This window comes from Chenopodium album, chromosome 15 (genome assembly GCF_948465745.1).
Source record: "Chenopodium album chromosome 15, dcCheAlbu1.1, whole genome shotgun sequence".
Classification (NCBI taxonomy): Eukaryota; Viridiplantae; Streptophyta; class Magnoliopsida; order Caryophyllales; family Amaranthaceae; genus Chenopodium; species Chenopodium album.
The window spans coordinates 47,963,967-47,982,967 of record NC_137848.1 but is presented as its reverse complement, the minus strand read 5'-3'; the positions used below and the strand labels follow the sequence as shown (position 1 = coordinate 47,982,967).

The window sequence follows — 19,001 nt, the reverse complement described above, 5'->3', positions numbered from 1 at the left end:
GTAAGGTATGTTATAATAGGTTTTTTGTAGGTTTTAGGATAGATCATGTAGGATCAAAGCGACGTCCAACTTTATCTCTTGATCAGAAAATCCTGCAATTTGGTCTGCGTGAAGTTTGTTTGCATTGATCTTTCTTGGCTGGTAAAGCTTTCGTTGCCTTGAATATACGTTTTTTTTTCTTTATATATCAAAAAAATTGTAAAAATTAAAACGTTGCAACAATCACCAGAGAAATAAGCAAGAAGTAGAAATGTTTCCTGAAACGGAGTAATATACACTTTCCAAAATCCAAAAAACCCAAATCCAGCTGCCCTTTGTTTTTCCACTTTCCTTCCAATCCAATCCCTCCCTAGCCCCTCCCGAGTTTGACCGTCTAAAATACGCTTGATTTTATTTTATTTTTGAATAAAAAACACGCTTGATTTTTCTTTTTCTATTTAACCCATTTTGCTTCTTCACTCAACGCCTCCTTTCCTTGAACTCTTCTTCTCTTTTGACACCTTTCTTCCTCCTTTTCTCTCCTCTTCTTCTTCCATTAATTTCACTCCCAAAATTAAAAAATAAAAAACCCATTAAAACCCATTTCATATTCTTCCTTATCTTACTCCCTCAATCAAAAAAAAAAAAAAAAAAAAAAAAAAAAAAAAAAAATTTTAAATTGCCTCGGTTTCTGTGTCTAAAACCCAAAAAACAGAGCTTTTTTCCTGGGTTTTCTGCCATTAAAAAGAAGAACACAAGCAAAAAAGGTGGGATTTTTATAGAGAGAACAAAAATGGTGCATCATCAAAGATACTATTACCAACATCAAATTAAGAAAGGAGGAGATGGATTATTAGTGAAAAACTTTATATTAGATGAAGAATCACAAATTGGGATTATTACTACTATTAATGGAAACTATTTTAAGAGAGCAATTAGACCTAAGCTTCTTTCTTTCCTTTTTCTATCTCTTCTCTCTTGCAGTCTCATCTGGACTCCTCAGCTCTTTGGATTTCCTTCCACTTTCTCTCTCCTCTGTAAGTTTCATTTCATTTTCCTCATTTTTCTTTCAATTTTTGATTTTTTTTTTTGGAAATTTCATTTTTGATAAACTTTTCTGGGATTTTTTAGTGAATAAGTGGGTTTTCAAGCATCATTTTGAAAAAAAAAATGCTGTCTTTTTTTCCTCCAAAATCCCTGTTTTAGTGGGTTTTAATCATGATAGTTTTGAAAAAAAATCAGGGTTTTTCTTAATTTTTTTACAGAACCCCTGTTTTATTGGGTTTTTAATTATCAAACTTGCAATATTTTTTTTTTTCAAATCCCCTGTTTTGATGTGTTTCAAGTCATATAAATTTGTACTTTAATGACTTTTATTTCTTAGATTAATATAACTGTATTTTAATGATTTATGTTTATTTTTTTGTGAATTTTGCAGATTCATTAGGAGCAGAGGATGAGCATATGGGTTCTGACATGGCTTCTAAGCTTCCTCTTTGTTCTTCCGTCTCTAATGGTTTGTTCCCTATCTATCTGTCTTAAACTCTTAATAAATGTAGAATTTTATTCCTTTTATCTGTCAAAAGTATAAGCCGAAGTCGTGGATGCCAACTAGTTTAGTTAATACCCGATATCAAATTCCGTCTACATTATTGCTGCAATCTATAATTCAGTGGTTCTCTCTAAACCAAAAAAAAACTGATTTTAAAAAAAAATGTCTTTCTTTTAACTTTTTGCAGCATGAATTCATGATGGTATTTAACAAAAATTATGTTAGGATGAAGTTAATATTAATACATCATATGGTAAAGTTGATTTTAGATGCATTAATTTGTCACTAGGATAGCTGTCAATAATGGCATATTGCTATGAGTTTGCATTGATGAATTTATTTATTAATAATTCTTTTCAATTCTGAATATAGAATTGCAGAAAAATAGGGTAAAAGGAAGTTTTCTGTTTGATCCTTTTTAGTGAAATAATGGCTTACATCAGAGTAATTTGAACTTTGAAGTATTTTAATAACAGATTGAAAAGGGTAGAGGAAATTATGAATTTTAGGCTTGTATTTATGACTTTGAATGCTGAATTATTTTTTTTATTTGTTGAATTTTATTTTACTAAATGTTTTGTAATTTATAAATGCAGGAACAATTTGTTGTGATAGAAGTGGTATCAGGACTGATGTCTGTTATATGAAGGGTGACATTAGGACACATTCACCTTCATCTTCAGTCTTCCTTTATACTCGAAACGATCCAAGAGGTTCGTCTCATTTATTGGAAGATGGAGATGAAATCGTCGAAGAATTTGAGTACCAACGTGAAAAGATAAGGCCTTACACTCGAAAATGGGAGACCAGTGTAATGAGTACCATCGATGAACTTTCCCTTGTGTCGAAACACGAAAACAGCATTTCCAAGCGTAAGTGTGATGTTGTCCATGATGTTCCAGCCGTGTTCTTCTCAACTGGAGGATATACCGGGAATGTCTACCACGAGTTCAATGACGGTATAATTCCATTATACATCACCTCTCAGCAGTTTAACAAGAAAGTTGTGTTTGTCATCCTTGAGTATCATAATTGGTGGATAACTAAGTATGGTGACATTCTTTCCCACTTGACTGATTACCCAACAATCAATTACAGTGCGGATAATCGTACACATTGCTTCCCGGAAGCCATTGTGGGTTTGAACATACATGATGAGCTAACTATTGATCAGTCCCTCATGAAAAGGAACAAGTCAATTAAGGATTTCCGGGACATCTTAGACCGAGCTTATTGGCCTCGGATTAAAGGGTTGATCCAAGACGAGGAAAGGGAGAAGCAACTCTCACAATCACCTACCTCAACCTCATTGCTTGAGCTTGATTATCAACCTAAGAAACCAAAGTTGGTCATCCTTTCAAGAAGTGGCTCGAGGGAAATACTCAACGAAGACTCATTGGTGAAACTAGCAGAAAAGATTGGTTTTCGAGTGGAGGTATTAAGGCCTGAAAAGACTACTGAGTTAGCTAAGATCTATAGGGTACTGAACTCGAGTGATGTGATGATTGGAGTTCATGGTGCTGCCATGACACACTTTCTCTTTGTTAAGCCTGGCCGTGTTTTCATCCAAGTTGTTCCCCTAGGAACCGATTGGGCAGCTCAGACTTACTATGGTGATCCATCAATGAAGCTCGGTCTGAAGTATATTGGATACAAAATTCTTCCTAGAGAGAGCTCACTATACGATGATTATGATAGAAGTGATCCTGTTTTAACAGACCCTGACAGTGTTAACGCGAAAGGATGGGAGTTCACTAAGAGGATCTATTTGGATAAGCAGAATGTCAAGCTAGATCTTAAGAGATTCAAGAAGCGGCTTGTTCATGCTTATGATTACTTAGCTCTTAGACGAAATCAAGTCTCTTAAGTCGATTTTGACCTGCTGATCTCTGCTGGTTACCTGTTCTTTTGTTCTTTTATTCCTTTGTTTTGATAATGTCTTATGGTGGTTGCTATGCAGCAGGGGTTAGCCAACCTCGCGCCTACCTTTCTATCACACGGCGAGTGGATGGTTGGTTACCCCTGCGGCTGCAGCCAACATACTTCATTACGAAACAACAATGTATATCAATATAAAGTAGATGGTTTAGGAGGAATTATATTTTTTAATTTTGTAGAGACTGTAATTGTCATGTAAATGAAATAGTAAGCAAAGAATAAGATTGGTTTGGCAAAATGAAACATATTTTGGTGCCCCCATTTCCTGTTGTAATGAGAAAAGAATCTCAGCTTTCCAGATCAAATTGTATTGAAGATGCTTAATCATCATATATATTCTAATTTACTTCTGCCAACCTTAATTATCCTACTAATTAATGTCAGTGATATAACATGGCTAGTTGCTTAAGTAATCTTAATTAATTAATGAATTAATGAATCACATTTTAATGTCATGTCCCACCTAGGGATTGGACCTTGTTCATGAATTTAGGCTAATCCAATAAAATAAACACGGTTTCTGATCTGAGTATGGTCAAATTGGGACCAATTAGTATATGCTCATGTCATTTTCTTAGAATCTTACCATTCAAATAACGGCTACTTGAACACAGGATTATTAGATCATGTGACAACCATAGTTTAGAGAGGTTATGTCTTTACAATGAATTCATTTCACTTCATACTTTACTTTTGTTAATAAAAAAAATGTCAATCTATGAAGAAGTCTTTGCAAATTTTAATTGAAAATAGGGAAAAAAAAAAGTAACATAGACTGATAGACCATCTAATTATATATTAATAGATGGTCAAACAAAGAAACATACAAATTCTTCATAATATTGAAGAACACTAACTTTGTTCACATTAAGTTATAAACTATCACATGAGAATATCATACTACGTAAATGTAGCATATGCATGATATTAGGGTATAAGGACGGATATGTCATTTCATTATCTAGATAATGTATTATTTATTATTTATATATAAGCGTCTAGGCTATCTAATCAAAGTAAGCCGTATTGGGATGAATACTCGTACACATTTTTTCTTTGAAGGATACTCGTACACATGATACATTGATACAATAGAGTGTATAGTAAACATTTGAAAAGTGATGCTCAGAACTTTTTTTTTTTTTTTTTTTGAAGTTTGAAGATAATTGAAGTTTGCAGAGTGTAAATTCTTAAGCAAAATTTAATTTTTTTTTTTTTTACTATTCCTTGTTCCATTGGCTTGTTGTAAGACAAATAAAGAATAAAATCACTAAAAAAAACCTAAAATTGTACAACATCAAAGTGAACAATCGTACAAAATCCGTAGATTAAAGTGGAAATATTTACCGAGGACAGTGAAATATGAGTATGCTTAGGGAAAAGGATTATGGAGTACAACTGTACATTGTCTGTAAAATTAAAATACCAGAGTAATAAACCTTGGAATATTATAATTATATAAAAAATACTGAAAATAAGAATAAGTCAACAAATCCAAAAAAGAGGCAAACTGTAACCAGAAGGCTATAAGCGTATAAAGTGTATAAATCTCATTGGATTCCTGTAAACAGCTAGCCATGCTGATGCTAAGGTCACACTCACCATCCATGAACCTTATCCGTCGACTCATAACTTGGATAACATTTCTATTATTCGACCCTTTTCATTGTTACAGGTTAGCTTTATTTCAGATATTCATATTCTTGCCAAGTTACGTGTTATTTAAGAACTCTAAACACCTAATGTGAATCATAATATATTAACTAATGACTACTGACTAATGACTGATGAAAATGTACGTTATTAGTTAAGGACTATTCGGGATATGTTAGTCAACTAACCTTATTCTTATGGAGTCTTACCCTTGTAGTTAAGGAGTACATTATGTTGTCGTCTAGCTTAGATTAGTTGGTTGATATCAGTCGATTCAATCTTAAATACAGTACTTTTTATGTTGGTATGGTACGATATATCTTGATTTTCTATGACCATGAATCTTTTTTTTTTTTTTAGTTTTTGAATGGGCTATAGAATTTTATTTTCTCCATTTTTTAGGTACTTAGCATTGTCATAATGAATAATTGAACTGATTTTTTTTTTTTTTTTTTTTTTTTATTACAAATAATACGGAGTAAATTTTAAATTTATGGTTACATTAATGACTTGGAAGAGGCAACAAATGCAGTAGATAAATAGAAAATTTTAAAAAAAAATTGATTGTAAAAGAAAAGGCTCAAAACGGTAAAAAAAATTAGAAACACATGGAGGGAGTATTTGGTGGATGATTTAAACAGAAATTCCCACTAAATTGGATTTTCTCAACTTCTATCTTAAAATCTTAAATAATGTCATGAATTCATAATAGACAGCCGCTCAATGCATTAAGCTTTTAATCCTACGTTTAGGAAGCTAAGAGAGGTCGGTACAACATGTGGCCAACCCCACGTTACCTACCAATCATCGATGATCATACGGCGTACTATCTATTTTGTTGAGGAGCTACTTTAATCATCGGTGATAACTCTGTCTCTTTATGTTTTCTCTAAATTTTTTTTTTGGATTGTCCCCTTTAAATATGTGAAAAAATAAAATAAAAGTGTACAAATTACGTTCTAGTGTGTAGAGTTAAGTGCTTTCAAAAATATTTACTCTCTAAATATGATTGAGTGCATATAAGAATTCCTCATAGAGCTAGGCATGGGTCAGACCGACTCGCAAGCGGCACGGGCACGGCACGAGCCTGCAAGCGACCTGGCACGAAGGCCGAAGAGTAGGCCACGTGCCGTGAACACAAATTGAAAATTTGGCCCGATACCAACTCGTGGGCGGCACAAATCTTTGGCCTGTGGCACGACATGACACGCCAATACGATTAATATATAATTATAAAAAATAAAAATAACATAAATAATAATACAGAATAATAATAAAAATAATAAAAAGAACATAAATATAAATTAATAAAATTATTTGAATAATATATGAAGAAAAAAAATTAAGGGCTGTTTGGGGCTCGGCACGGCACGCCAGGCATGGGTTGGGGCGTGCCATTTGGAGGCCCGGCCTGCCAGTGCCTAGGCACGGCACAACTACAAATTTTTACCTACACTCTAGGGTAGGTAGAAGTCCCTACACCCCCTCCCTACTGTATAACCCTACACCCTTCCTCACTACATCTCTCCCATCCTTTATCCCCCCTACAAATTATAACAACTATCACCGCATCTTATCCCCAAATTATATATCTATCTATCTTTATCAACTCTAACTATAGCATAATCCGTCCATTTTTGGCGATTTCACCGCCATTCTCTCTTTTCCGGCGACATTCTATAACTCGTCCCGTCTGCAGTATGAACTCTGGTATTTAAAACACTCGGTTTGTATAAAGAATCTCGAATCTTCGAAATTAAATTTAGTGACACTTTCGGCCGTGCTCCTAGTGGCAACAGTTGTGGTTATGGTGGTAGTTGTGGTTATGGCGACGGTAAGCATATTGAAAGCAGAGAATTAAAGGAAGGTTTTGATTACATGGAGTAGAAGTAGATGTGGAAGATGAAATTCCATCGCATCACCACCACCATGGATCGTTCGTCACTGAGAAAGCATGGCGGCTTGAACTGATTTGGGATGGCGATGGGGCTAAAATGTTGAACAGAGGAATTTCGAAATTGTTGACAAACTTTAATTTTATTATTGAACATTTAATATTTTTTAAATGAACATTTTTTTTAATGGTTGTAAAAATGAACATTTATTTAAGGAGCATTAAAATAACCTATAGCGGTTAACGTATCAGTTGCAAATTTATTCATTGACCAATGAAAAAAAACATCTTTCAATTAAAAACTAAGTACTCCATATCTAAAAGTTAATAACATAAAAATTATAAAATATTAATTGTAAAATATTCAATAATATACAATTGAACATTTAGTATCATGAATATGTATTATTTTAATATTCATTTTTATATGCGTAAATGTTCATTATTGTTACATTATATAATAAATTTTATAAATATAACTAATACATGATATAATAAGTGTTTTAGTATCAAAATGAACTTTTAAATATATGTATATGTTCATTTAAATAAAATGCATGTAATTGTTTAGTTGAAATTATCATGAATAAAAAAAAATGAGCATGTATCAATGAACATCTGTATATAATAAAAAATTCAATATTTTTTATATATACTTTTTTATATAAACTTTTTAGAAAGGTTGTTTACAGTAGTTCTAAAAACTTTATGAGAAGGAATTGTTAAATTAGAAATAATCATAATATTAGCTTCCAAAATTTACATATATATTTGTCTTTTAAATTGAACATCCTAGTATATTTAAAATGTACATATTCAGATTAGACAATTGTTCAAGAAAATGTTAAAAAAATGCTAAATCATTACTTCAAGTTGTTTACAAATCTGAACATTTTTTATTTTATTTATGAACATGTTACTTTCCTAATATGAACACTTTATAGTGTTTAGGAGATCATTTCATAAAAGGTTCGTGTGTCACTAATTCACTACTTTATCCATTTTACTCTTAGGATTTAAATATACAAGTATAATTTAATGACTTTTTTTTTTTTTTTTTGTTGACGAATTGGCTGGCAATTTGGGACATCTTTCCCTAAGATTGTATCCAGCCTTCTTGGGTTTACTATTTAGGATAGGATATGGATTTATCAATGAAAAAGAGTAAAGAATCATGTTAGTAAGGAGTACCTTTTATGTTATTATTTATGAACATTAAATGATATGGTAGTGAACATATAGTTAAAGAGACGATACAATCTAGCGAACAATATCGATTATAGTCTGAATTATGACATACAAAAAATATAACTCGTTTATTCATCAAAAATGTTAAAAAAACAAAATACTATTTTAACAATAAATTGTTTATAACTCATTCATCAATATCCTTGTCGTCCTTCATTTTATCTTTAAAATCGTTCAAAACACATTAGTTGAGGCATATATTCGATTTGCAGCTTCCTGATTTGATATTCCTGTACAATAACAAAACCAATATATAATATCGTTTATTATTGAAATAAAAATAAGTGTCTAATTGAACATTTAATAATATAAACGTAATATAATATGGCTTAGAACATTCAATAACATATAAATGACCTATAGAAGTATGATCATGTATATTTAAATACTTATATTATTTGTCTTCAAGTCTGAAATTCATTATTGTTTTAGCTATTGGACATACTCCACAAATCCACAATGAATAAGAATAACCTTACATAAAGGTTGTCTACACTGTGTTGTGGCGTTTTATATATTAGTACATGCTTTCAAAATAAACTTTTAATAAGGAAGAAATGAACATTATGTTTTCTGAATATGAACATTTTAATGATTATTATGATTGACAATTAATTTTAAATTATAAAAATTCATTAAGCTCATTTTTGAATTAATGATATGTATCTAAACATTATTCGTTTTATGAATGAGCATTTGCTATTTTTACGAATTAAAATGAAATCCAAAATGAACATTTATCAGAAAATCTTTTCCATGATAAACTTAAAATTACATTTCAATAACCCTTCGATTATTGATCAAATTATACAGAAAAGTAGAACAATAATTAAAATCTATTTTTAATCTTTGTGTCCAAAACTTTTGCAATTTAATAACACACCACAAATAAACTTAACACAAAACAGAGTATATTAATATATTATACATAATTCAACTATAATTATAAGAAACCACAATAATTTGATGGCTAGAATTTTCTGGTGAACTTGTAAAATTGATAAAAAAAAAAAAAAAAAAAAATCACTAAGATACAAAGTGTATAACTGTGTATACCTCACGATGAAAACAAAATTTGAACGTCCACGATGATCTACACTGTTATCAAACAATCAGTTTGGGGGGAAAATAAGGTAATTCAATAGTCAATGAACAATCATATTAATTAATTTTTTTCAAACTTAGAGTTACATTCAACAACGATTCATAAAATAGTATATCAAATTTAAAAAGAAGATAGAAATTGGTACCTCAATAACAATCTTGCGTTGGCAATGAAAAAGGGGATGAAATAGTATAGCATTATACGCGTCGTTTTGATGTAGGTAGAGTTCCCTACTCTAGGGGGTAGGGATAGATAATTACGGCACAACCCGACACGACCCACCTCTTGGCACGGCGAGGCATGACCCGCGGCGGCCCGATATGGCACGATTTCCACCTCTAATTCCTCATTCGATATACCATTAAGATTCAACTCTTCATACGTGGGAGAGATTGTTATTTATACCCGGGTGCATGGTGCACCTAAGGGTATTATTTACTCGTTTTTAATGATTAGTGCACATTTAATCATGAAATGAGCAAAAAAAAAAAAAAAAAAAAAAAAAAAAAAAATTGGGTACACCATGCACCCGGGTGTAAATAACTATTTTTACACACGTTGCTATCTACACCCGAATACGATGTATCTAAGATAATTTTTGATTATTTTGATGATTAAATTAAAGATGATTATTGCTCATTTAACCATCAATGAGCAAAACAATTACATCGGTGCATCTCACACCTGGGTATATATAAATTTTTTTAATCAACTCTTTACTCGTAGTCTAATATATGAAGTACAAGGTAACAAGCAGTACAAGCATGACTAGAATTTTGTCATTATCAGAAATGGCGATATTTTAAGGCAAGTTGAGTAAATCTATAGAATGGTTGTAGGTTGCCAGTATAGTCATATAGAAGTGTCAAGAAATGCTCCCAAGTGCTTAACAACACTCAATAGTTTCTTTCATTTTTCAGAAAACTACTTCAGCCTTGTCAGGATTATTTGCATAGAATACAAGTATCTAAATGAATATAAATAAATTTTGAATGCAAAATTAGAGACTATCATGTAATATCTAGAAAGATTGATATTGAGGTGAAACACCAACATTATATTGTGGTGTGTAGTACATTTTCTATTTACACAATGTCATAATGTTCCTGAAATTCACTTGTCAGTTGAGTTCTGAACACGGCCTACATCGAATGAACATCAGTTAATTTGTGCTTCAAGTCGAAGCACAATGCATCTGTTCATAGATTGAGTTACATCCATCGATTTGTTATCTTCATTGATGAGCGTACTGGAGGAGGTGTTTTTGCATTCCTGTTGTCATTTGGACCTATAACAAGAAAGAAAACAAAGTAAGAAACACTGTCAAACTTTCTGCAAAGCACCCCACATCAGATGTTTCTACTTACGAGCATCAGTCGATATGCCTCCAAGAGAAGATCTTCTATTTGAACCTGATGGAGGAATGCCTGTTAGTGACTGTCTTCTCACAGTTCTTGCTTTAGCTGTCGAGGGTGATTTTGGTTCACGAGCATTGTCTTTTCCCTTCATCGATGATGATTCGACCACCTGTTGGCTCCTGTAATTACAGGAAGGCTTAAGAGTTAACACTGCAAAGAAACAGAAATGATCAAGAAAAAACACAAGGAAAATCATTACATACCTTTTCTCAGAGCCATTGATCAACTTTCCGATAGTTCTAAGTGATCTTTTGATCTGAGACCCTTTCTTATTTGTACTTTTTGCAACACTAGGAGTCTGCATCTCATTCAGATCAAGTTTCTGCCGCTCTGGTGTTTTTGGTGGTTGTATATTAGGATATTTTGTTGCACAATCTGTGAAAGTTAGTCCATTTGTAAGAGTTGCAGGGAGAGGGCTCTTAGGAAACTCGGTAATGCTGATGTAGTCCTTAGAACTGACAACATCAGCCGAAAGCATGCCTTTCTTTGTACGATCCTTTGGGCCTTCCAAGCTCAATCTCCGAGCACGAACAGAACTTTGTGGTGTTTTAGTACTCTTTCTGATGTCTGCAACAGGCTTCACAGAATTGGGATTCTCAATGCTCAGTCGGCGTGTTCTTGGAGGAGTTTGCTTTTTAAGTGTGGTTTTCCCTTCTGAAGGAGTTTTGGGTTCCTTCAACTCTTGTTTATTCTCACTTTTGACAGCCATTGGATTTTCGATGCTTAACCTCCTTGGCCTTTGGAAGGACCCTTCAAGCATTGGTTTTCCAAGTGGTGACTTGGGCTCTTTGCTTCTTCCTGCTGTTGGATCAGAGAGTTTATCAGGCTTCCTAGCACTGGGATTTTCTGCTGACATCTTTAGTTGCTTTAAAGGTGACTTTTCCAGCCTCTCGGATTTCATGCTTCCAGGATTCTCCATGCTCAATCTTCGTGCTTTTACAGGACTTTTTTCAATTGCTGCTCTTGTTTTATCACAAGGTGATTTCAGCTGCCTGTTAGGCAGTGGGCTTTTTGGGTCCTTGTCGCCCAGTGCACTCTTAAGGGTCTCAAGCTGCACATGTTACAGAATGAAAAAGTCAGAAAGCAATTCAAGCTGCACACTTTAACTGGAGGTGTCCGAAAAACAAGGAAAAACCTCAAATCTACAAGGACAAAGAAGAAGCAAATCTTTGCCCCACTGAATTATATCATGTGCATGGAATTAGTTCCCTTCAAATGAATGATTTATAGTAGAATTCAAACAGAGGAAAAAAAAAAAAAAAAAAAAAACATTAATAATTAGACGTTTATTGATGCCTTGATGGATAAACATGCTGTCAAACTCATGGTACTAGACTCTCTTGGATGAAAGCAGAAGACTTCAATAAAAATAAGACTTAAAGATTCAGTATATAAAGTTTATACCAGTTCTTTAAGCTGCATAACTTCTATGTTCGTTTTGTTTGACTGAACAGCTCCGAGCTCAATAGTTGAGACCTTCTGTGCAAACTTTAAGGTTCTAACTGTCTCTGTGAAGTTATCTCCTTCTGGAATTACATGTGTGAGCACCACTACCTTTGCATTTCCTCCTATAATTTTATTGGAATGTTATAAAAGTAGCAAGTAAGTCTAATGCAGGAAGTTTTTGGTAAATCACATATTTCAAACTGCATATGTTCAAGCCTTAAAAAATAATTAAAGAAGTGTCATAGTGTGTTACCTAAAGCATCTTGCAAAAGTGATGTAATTTTACTGTTTCCTTGATGATTGTTAGAACTTTTCTGAGAAAATGATGTAATGACATCTTCCAAGCAGGAAAGTGACTTGTCATCCTCTCCACTAGCTGCAAGATCTACCAAGTGTAGGCAACCGCGAATAATGTTCCCTGATGTATCCTTTCCATGCACATGGATTGCCACAGCACTACAAGCGATACAGAAATGGCTTCAATGCAATCCATAATGATGCCTTCAGAAAATTGTTAAATGTTCAAACATTTTCAGCTCAAGAAAGATTCATTAAGTACTGACCTATGACAATGACTGCTAATGTTGTTCATCTTTGAATTTTTGACACTCGCATGTTTTCTTTCACCCAATTTTACTAAATTGATGGCATCAACATTTGACTTCACAGAATGGAATGTGATGTCTGGAAGACTTGATTCACTGTCAGATGCAGGATCTTCAGCCAGAAGGTCTAGTATTTCTTCGTTGCATATCCCAACCATTTGAACACGCACATCATAGTTCATTTCTTGCCTCCTCTCAGCTATTTGAAAGAGGTCATTTAAAGCAAAGAAGTTGATGCCCATATCCTTCTCTGAGACACCTGATGTACCATACTAAAAGCAGCAAAATCAAATCACCACAATTATCTCTAGCAGAACCTAAACAAACACATGACAGTAGAATAAGTGAGCACTACCATAGTATGTGTCTTGCCGGATCCAGTCTGACCATAAGCCAAGATGCACACGTTGTAGCCATCCATGACAGACCTGATCAATGGCTGAATCTCTTTAAACAGCTCATCTGTCAGAAAAGGAAAATTCAGCAAAGAGGAGTCGGGATTAGTTTTATTAATGAAAGTTTAAGAATCTGATTAAGTACAAGGTTTTCACTTGCACCACTAGTTATGTATGTACCTTGCGTAGACGTTGGACCATACACCTGATTGAACTGGAAAACCTTTCTTCCATCATGTCTTGGTTTTGATGGATCAACAATCACAAGTGATCCATCCTTCCCGACAAAGTCTACCACATTCTTTGCTTCTGTATTGAGAATGGGTCTGATCCTACAGTAAACTCTAACATTTCCTGAAAAATGTATCAGAAAATACCAAATTAAGGCCTTCTAACTTCGAATAGAAAACCTTGAATTCTTCAGGTGAATTCTGGAAATGTACTAATTTAAAGTCGACATCTGAACTCACAAAAGAAGGATTAAGGGAGGAAATATATGGAGCAACTCACCCTTTAAGTCTTGGGCTATGTTGTATAGCTTCCTGTTCTCCTTAATAACTTTTTCGTAACCAAGAGCAGGGCCAGACATCTCTTCAACCAGACTTCCTGTAAAAACCAATGAATCATCACAAAGCACTTTGGACTAAGAAACAGCAAAATATATACAACCGAGTATCATTGCTTACCTATATGCATTAAATCATTTGACATTTGAGATTGCAAATCTTCAAACTCTCCTTTGGTTTTGTACCATAAGGCTTTAATATCCTGAATTATGATGGACAACAATTATATATTCCCTCAAAAGTTACAGCAAACTAAATACCATGGAAATTTTTGGTAGTTTGGTTAAAGGTGGCAAGAACACTTACTGAAAGGTCCCTTTCTTGATTTCGCAAAATACGCCTATGATCTCTACTACCTTTCCTGGTTTGAGCTCTGTGGCACTGCAGTGGCATTAAGGAAGTAAGAAGGGATTTGTCATTATAGACTATAGGTCAAAAATTTTTACCCCTGGAAAATACTGCATAGCAAATGACATACTGTAAAAGGATTCGAATTTTATACACAGATTCACAGAAACTGAATACTCAATCAAACAGTCTATCCGGTACAAATAGAGGTCATTTTAGCTACCATAACATTATTGTATGCTTTTATAAATTATACTTCGTTAATTCTATAGAAAGATTAAAAATATACTGATTATTTTATGAAACATTTGTTAAAAGATTAACTAAAAAGTAGAATTTGATGAACTAAACAAGACACTTAATCGCAATCATTATCCAACCAGAAATAACTATCTTCTTGATTTTATCCATCTGATTTACTAACACCAAGGTCACCAACAGCTTAGATACATGTGATTATGCTAGAATTTCTCTTGACTCCCGCTTAACTATACAGGAGTATTTAATTTTATTGAAGTAGGATTGTTCTTTGATAGACTATCAACTTATCAAGGCAGAAGTTACCCCAAAATAGGCAACTTTCTTACTGCAGGTTCCACTGTAATCACTGAATCAGTCTTTAGCAACTAGTCAACTATCATTTGCTCTTATTAGCTAATCGTTCGATCCCAGTTTTTTGGTAGTGATTAGCTACTAATCCTATAGGAAAAAGTAGTTCATGAAGAAACAATATTATCAATTGCAATACAAATAAAAAGAGGGGAACATTGAAATACCTCAGGGCTATGTATTAAAGATGAATTGCCCTTTAGTATAGATACTGAAGCATGTGATTTTCCTGTTTCTTGCGAGTTTTCTTGAGAGCAAAATTTTAGCTGAAAATCATGAGCAGAAATCAGTTTGTATTTGCTATACCTTATGCATTAAGGTCCAATGATAGCAGGAAAGTAACACTAACCATTGGAAATTTATTTCCTAGTTTTTCCTCCAAACATCTTGACAAAATCTCTTTAAAAAGTTGGATTGGATCCTGTCACAAAAGCATATAAAGTGAGCGCGATGTTTATGTTATAATTTTGGGAACGGGGAGGGAAGAAAATTAGGTACTATACCTGGCTACCATTTTGGTAAGAAGTAAGAAAATTATCATCGATGTTTTCCTTTGAATCAACCATACTATTTGTTAGTGCCTTGACAATTGAATCTACAAAGGCCACCAGAAGAGGAAGATTGAATAACAACGAGTGAGAATTGTAATGTGAAAAGACAAATTCACGGCTTTTACAAATTAACAAACAAATAGGAAAAGAGAAGAACCTAGGCGGTCTGCATAATCTCATGATTAGAATGATTGTCATAGTTGTAGTATAATTTCTAGCATGAGCAGTAATGTCAAGCAAACATGCATTCATTAGAACTTAAACCTTAATTGCTAAGAGTGGCGGTTATCTAAACCTGTAAGAGACTATAAATGTTAAGTTGCATCAATTTCACCAATGAATTTATTGGAAGGTCAACTAACATAAACTGGTACAAGTCAGCTAACATTTAATCTGAGATACTACAAGTTCAATAAGTTCTACACTAGAGCTGACCAAACTGAACAGAAATAGGGCAAAAAGAAACCTGTAAGTGATTGTTTTTCATCCACAGCAGACAGGTCTAATTGCCTACAAGGCTGAGCAGAAATCGCGCTCAAAGGTCTAGAGAAGTTCTTGGCAGCAGATTGCAGAACAAGGGGAGATTTAGCTGTTACATGCTTGTAAACTCTATTCCCTCCACTCCATTCCTTCCACTCATAATAAGATTTAAGTGCTAAAATGCAATCAGCTATCCTAGCTGCTGATCCTGTCTCGAAATTCTCCTGGATTAATAAGAACAAGAACAATATTTCGTGTCATGAATCGAAACAAACTCGAAACCTTCTTCCAATGCAATAGGTGCAACATCCAGATTTATGCAAAAGGGTTTAGTAATCTTACCAGGTCAGAAGCCTCAAAAGCAGGAAGCTTCAATTCTTTGACTGCCATGAGAAAATTCCTAACATTCTCAAAGTACTGATAAGCAGGCAATGGTTTTGAATCCCAAATTGCTGATTCAGATGCCACAAGTTCATTACTATCCACAACCTAAAAATCACCCCCAAAATCTCACAAAAAATATGTTAAAAATCAACAGCATTTCAAAGCCTAAAACCCCAAATTGGCAAATTGATGGCATCAATGAAACCCACAAAACCAAATGAAATCAAACACGAAAACTCGAAAAGAAGAGAGAAATTAATACCTTGGGTATACATCCAGGTTGAATTTTGTTAATGACTTTGCAGAGAATTATGCCATTTCTCAAGCAAGAAATGAACTCTCTATCTGATGGTTCACTATGCATGCCAAGGGGACCCACAACACATTCTAGCCAGTGGACTGCCTTATATCTCCTCAAAGCTGCATCATCACACATTTTTTTTCTCAGATTAATAAATCTTCAAATTCTTAGCAAACCCAGTAAAGAAAATAATAGAATGAATGTTGAGAATAAAAAGAGGGGGAAAGGAGATGAATTTGAAGAATTAAAAAAGAAATCTTCAGTATTTATTTTTAGGAATTTGTATGACTGTCCAAAAGTGAATTATTTTTGTAGATTCTTTGCAAACTTAGGAAATATATATGATTGATTGATTTTTAATTTTTTGTTTGTGGTGTGAAGAGAACTTCAAGGGCAATAATGTAAACGGGATTTATTAGATACCGAAGCCATGAGTAAGGAAACATATATGATTGCTAATTGTCTTCTATTACTATTTAAAGAATGCATCAACAAATTCTTTTCACAATCAGAAAATTATTAATAAAAGAGGGAAATTTGGAAAAAAAAAAAAAAAAAAAAAAGAACATGGGAATTGATTCAATTTTCTTCCATTTTCATAATTGGTAGATTACATAATCACCTAAAATCAATGAAGATCATATTGGATTGTCTACCCAAACAAGAAATGAATCTCATCAAATCAATTTGTTCATTATTTATTTCCATTTCAGTCAATTAATCAATATAAAACACTTTCAAAAACATATTAAAATTCCCAGAAAATAAAAAAAGAAAACAATACCCAATTCTTCAGCTTTTCTTGACGCTAAATGAAAATCATGTAGTTCCCCACTTCTTCTAATTTCCGCCATTATTGCCCTGCAACACCCAAGAAGAAAAAAACAAAAAAAAAGTGAGATTGATGAGTAAAATAGCTTAAAATTAATGGAAGAACCGATACCCGGCAAAAATCGATGTATCGAAAACTCACATGATCTTCGTATTCTAGCTGTGAATTTTTCTGCAAAATTTTTGGGTTTTTTTTAGTAGAAAAAATGAAGAAGATTATGAGAGGGAAATATGAATATAAAATCCGAGCCTAAAGTAATTGAGTTTATGATTTGATCAGACGGTTAATTTTGTTTTATTTGTGTTGGTTCGGATTTCCGAACCTGAGGTATGGGAAGTTAACGTTATAATTTCAGCTCTTATTTTTTGAATTCAAACTGTAGGGCCAGAGGTTTTGTGTTGGGTTTTGCATTGGACTTCTTTCATTTTTGTTATTGGGCTTTTTAAAAAATATACTGTACTACGTATTGTAGGTGAACAATTGAGACCAAATCACAAGTTTATTTATGATGGGGTTTTGCGCAAATTTTAAGGTGCATCACGCTTAATTTTAAACATTTAGTAAAAGAAATATGAATAATTTGTAAATTTTGAACAATTAATAAAAAAAATTTGACTGTCGCAAATTTTGAATATTTAGTAAAAAAATTTTGAACAATTACAGTGCACCACGCCTATACTTTTGAACATTTAGCAAAAGAATCTGAATAATCACAAATGGTGAACTTTTAGTTAGAAAAATCTAAACATCAAAATTTTTGAACATTTAGTAAAAAATTTTGAACAATTGCAATGCACCACGCCTATGATTTGAATATTTAGTAAGAAAATTTGAACATTTAGCAAATAAATCTGAACAATCGCAAATTTTGAACGTCTAATATATTAAATACAACACTATATAATAAATATCAATTTTTTGAAAGAAGTTTGTCTGACTCGTAATAATTCAATAGTTTTGTAATATAAACTGAACATTTACTGCATATAAAATGAACATGTGTTTATAAAATATGAACTTATAAAATTTCATGTTTATGTTCAGTTTTTGGGACGTGTTCATATTTTTTTTTTTACTAAATGTTCATTTTTTGTAAAGTGTTCAAATTCTTTTACTTAATATTCAAAAGTATAGACGTGGTGCACATAATAACAATTGGGGGTTTTGATGTTACGGACTTACAATGACAACAAAAATCAAAGCATTATTTCTAAATAGACGAGATTCGAAAAAATATAGTCAAGTGGAGAAATCAAAGCATTATTTCTAAATAGATGAGACTCAGGAAAAATATAGTCAAATAGATGAGACAACAAAATCAAAATCAAAGCATTATATTTTCTCCGTTTTCTTTTAAATACAATACGTGACTTTTATGCTATTCATATACTACATATTTCACTTTGACGATTTGTAGCTAAGGAAAAATATAATCAAGTGGAATGTTAGATCAATCTCGATTTATACTTTGTCAATACTCTATTTAATTTTTTTTTATAATTTTTTTTACGTATTAGAGTAAAAGACATTTAGTGAATGAGATAACACATTGAGAAGCATGTAATGAGAGTGATGCATTTAAAAGAAAGCAGAGAAAGTATGAATTAAGAAAATCCATTTACATAGTCATAGACCGTAAACATAACAAAATCCATTTCACAATTAAGTTATCTTGGACCTCCTATGGCATCTTTTGA

General features: G+C 32.8%; 2 protein-coding genes across 2 annotated transcripts; one reads left to right on the top strand and one right to left on the bottom strand.

The window, feature by feature from the left end:
• Positions 1-249: 249 nt before the first annotated feature.
• Positions 250-3,767, top strand: LOC145583247 (xylan glycosyltransferase MUCI21-like). The gene is made up of 3 exons (XM_081640439.1): positions 250-1,016; positions 1,418-1,495; positions 2,128-3,767. Exons 1-3 carry the CDS (start codon positions 773-775, stop codon positions 3,396-3,398), a joined length of 1,593 nt encoding a protein of 530 aa, XP_081496565.1. The 5' UTR covers positions 250-772; the 3' UTR covers positions 3,399-3,767.
• A 6,663-nt stretch (positions 3,768-10,430) lies between these two features.
• On the bottom strand, positions 10,431-17,414 carry LOC145581323 (kinesin-like protein KIN-14L). The gene is made up of 18 exons (XM_081638346.1): positions 17,257-17,414; positions 16,434-16,591; positions 16,130-16,276; positions 15,774-16,011; positions 15,260-15,351; positions 15,106-15,177; positions 14,924-15,022; positions 14,106-14,180; positions 13,920-14,001; positions 13,744-13,839; positions 13,414-13,587; positions 13,194-13,300; positions 12,797-13,110; positions 12,487-12,689; positions 12,192-12,355; positions 10,991-11,838; positions 10,733-10,906; positions 10,431-10,701 (listed from the first exon to the last, which is right to left on the bottom strand). Exons 1-18 carry the CDS (start codon positions 17,324-17,326, stop codon positions 10,581-10,583), a joined length of 3,234 nt encoding a protein of 1,077 aa, XP_081494472.1. The 5' UTR covers positions 17,327-17,414; the 3' UTR covers positions 10,431-10,580.
• Between the last annotated feature and the right edge of the window lie 1,587 nt (positions 17,415-19,001).

Excerpts from the sequence above, each read along its gene's own strand:
- LOC145583247 (XM_081640439.1), top strand. The coding sequence starts at position 773 with ATGGTGCATCATCAAAGATACTATTACCAACATCAAATTAAGAAAGGA. Across the intron at positions 1,017-1,417 it reads TTCCACTTTCTCTCTCCTCT|ATTCATTAGGAGCAGAGGAT; the intron begins GTAAGTTTCATT and ends TGAATTTTGCAG. Across the intron at positions 1,496-2,127 it reads TTGTTCTTCCGTCTCTAATG|GAACAATTTGTTGTGATAGA; the intron begins GTTTGTTCCCTA and ends TTATAAATGCAG.
- LOC145581323 (XM_081638346.1), bottom strand. The coding sequence starts at position 17,326 with ATGGCGGAAATTAGAAGAAGTGGGGAACTACATGATTTTCATTTAGCG. Across the intron at positions 14,002-14,105 it reads ATCAAGAAAGGGACCTTTCA|GATATTAAAGCCTTATGGTA; the intron begins GTAAGTGTTCTT and ends ATCATAATTCAG. Across the intron at positions 10,907-10,990 it reads ATCAATGGCTCTGAGAAAAG|GAGCCAACAGGTGGTCGAAT; the intron begins GTATGTAATGAT and ends CTGTAATTACAG.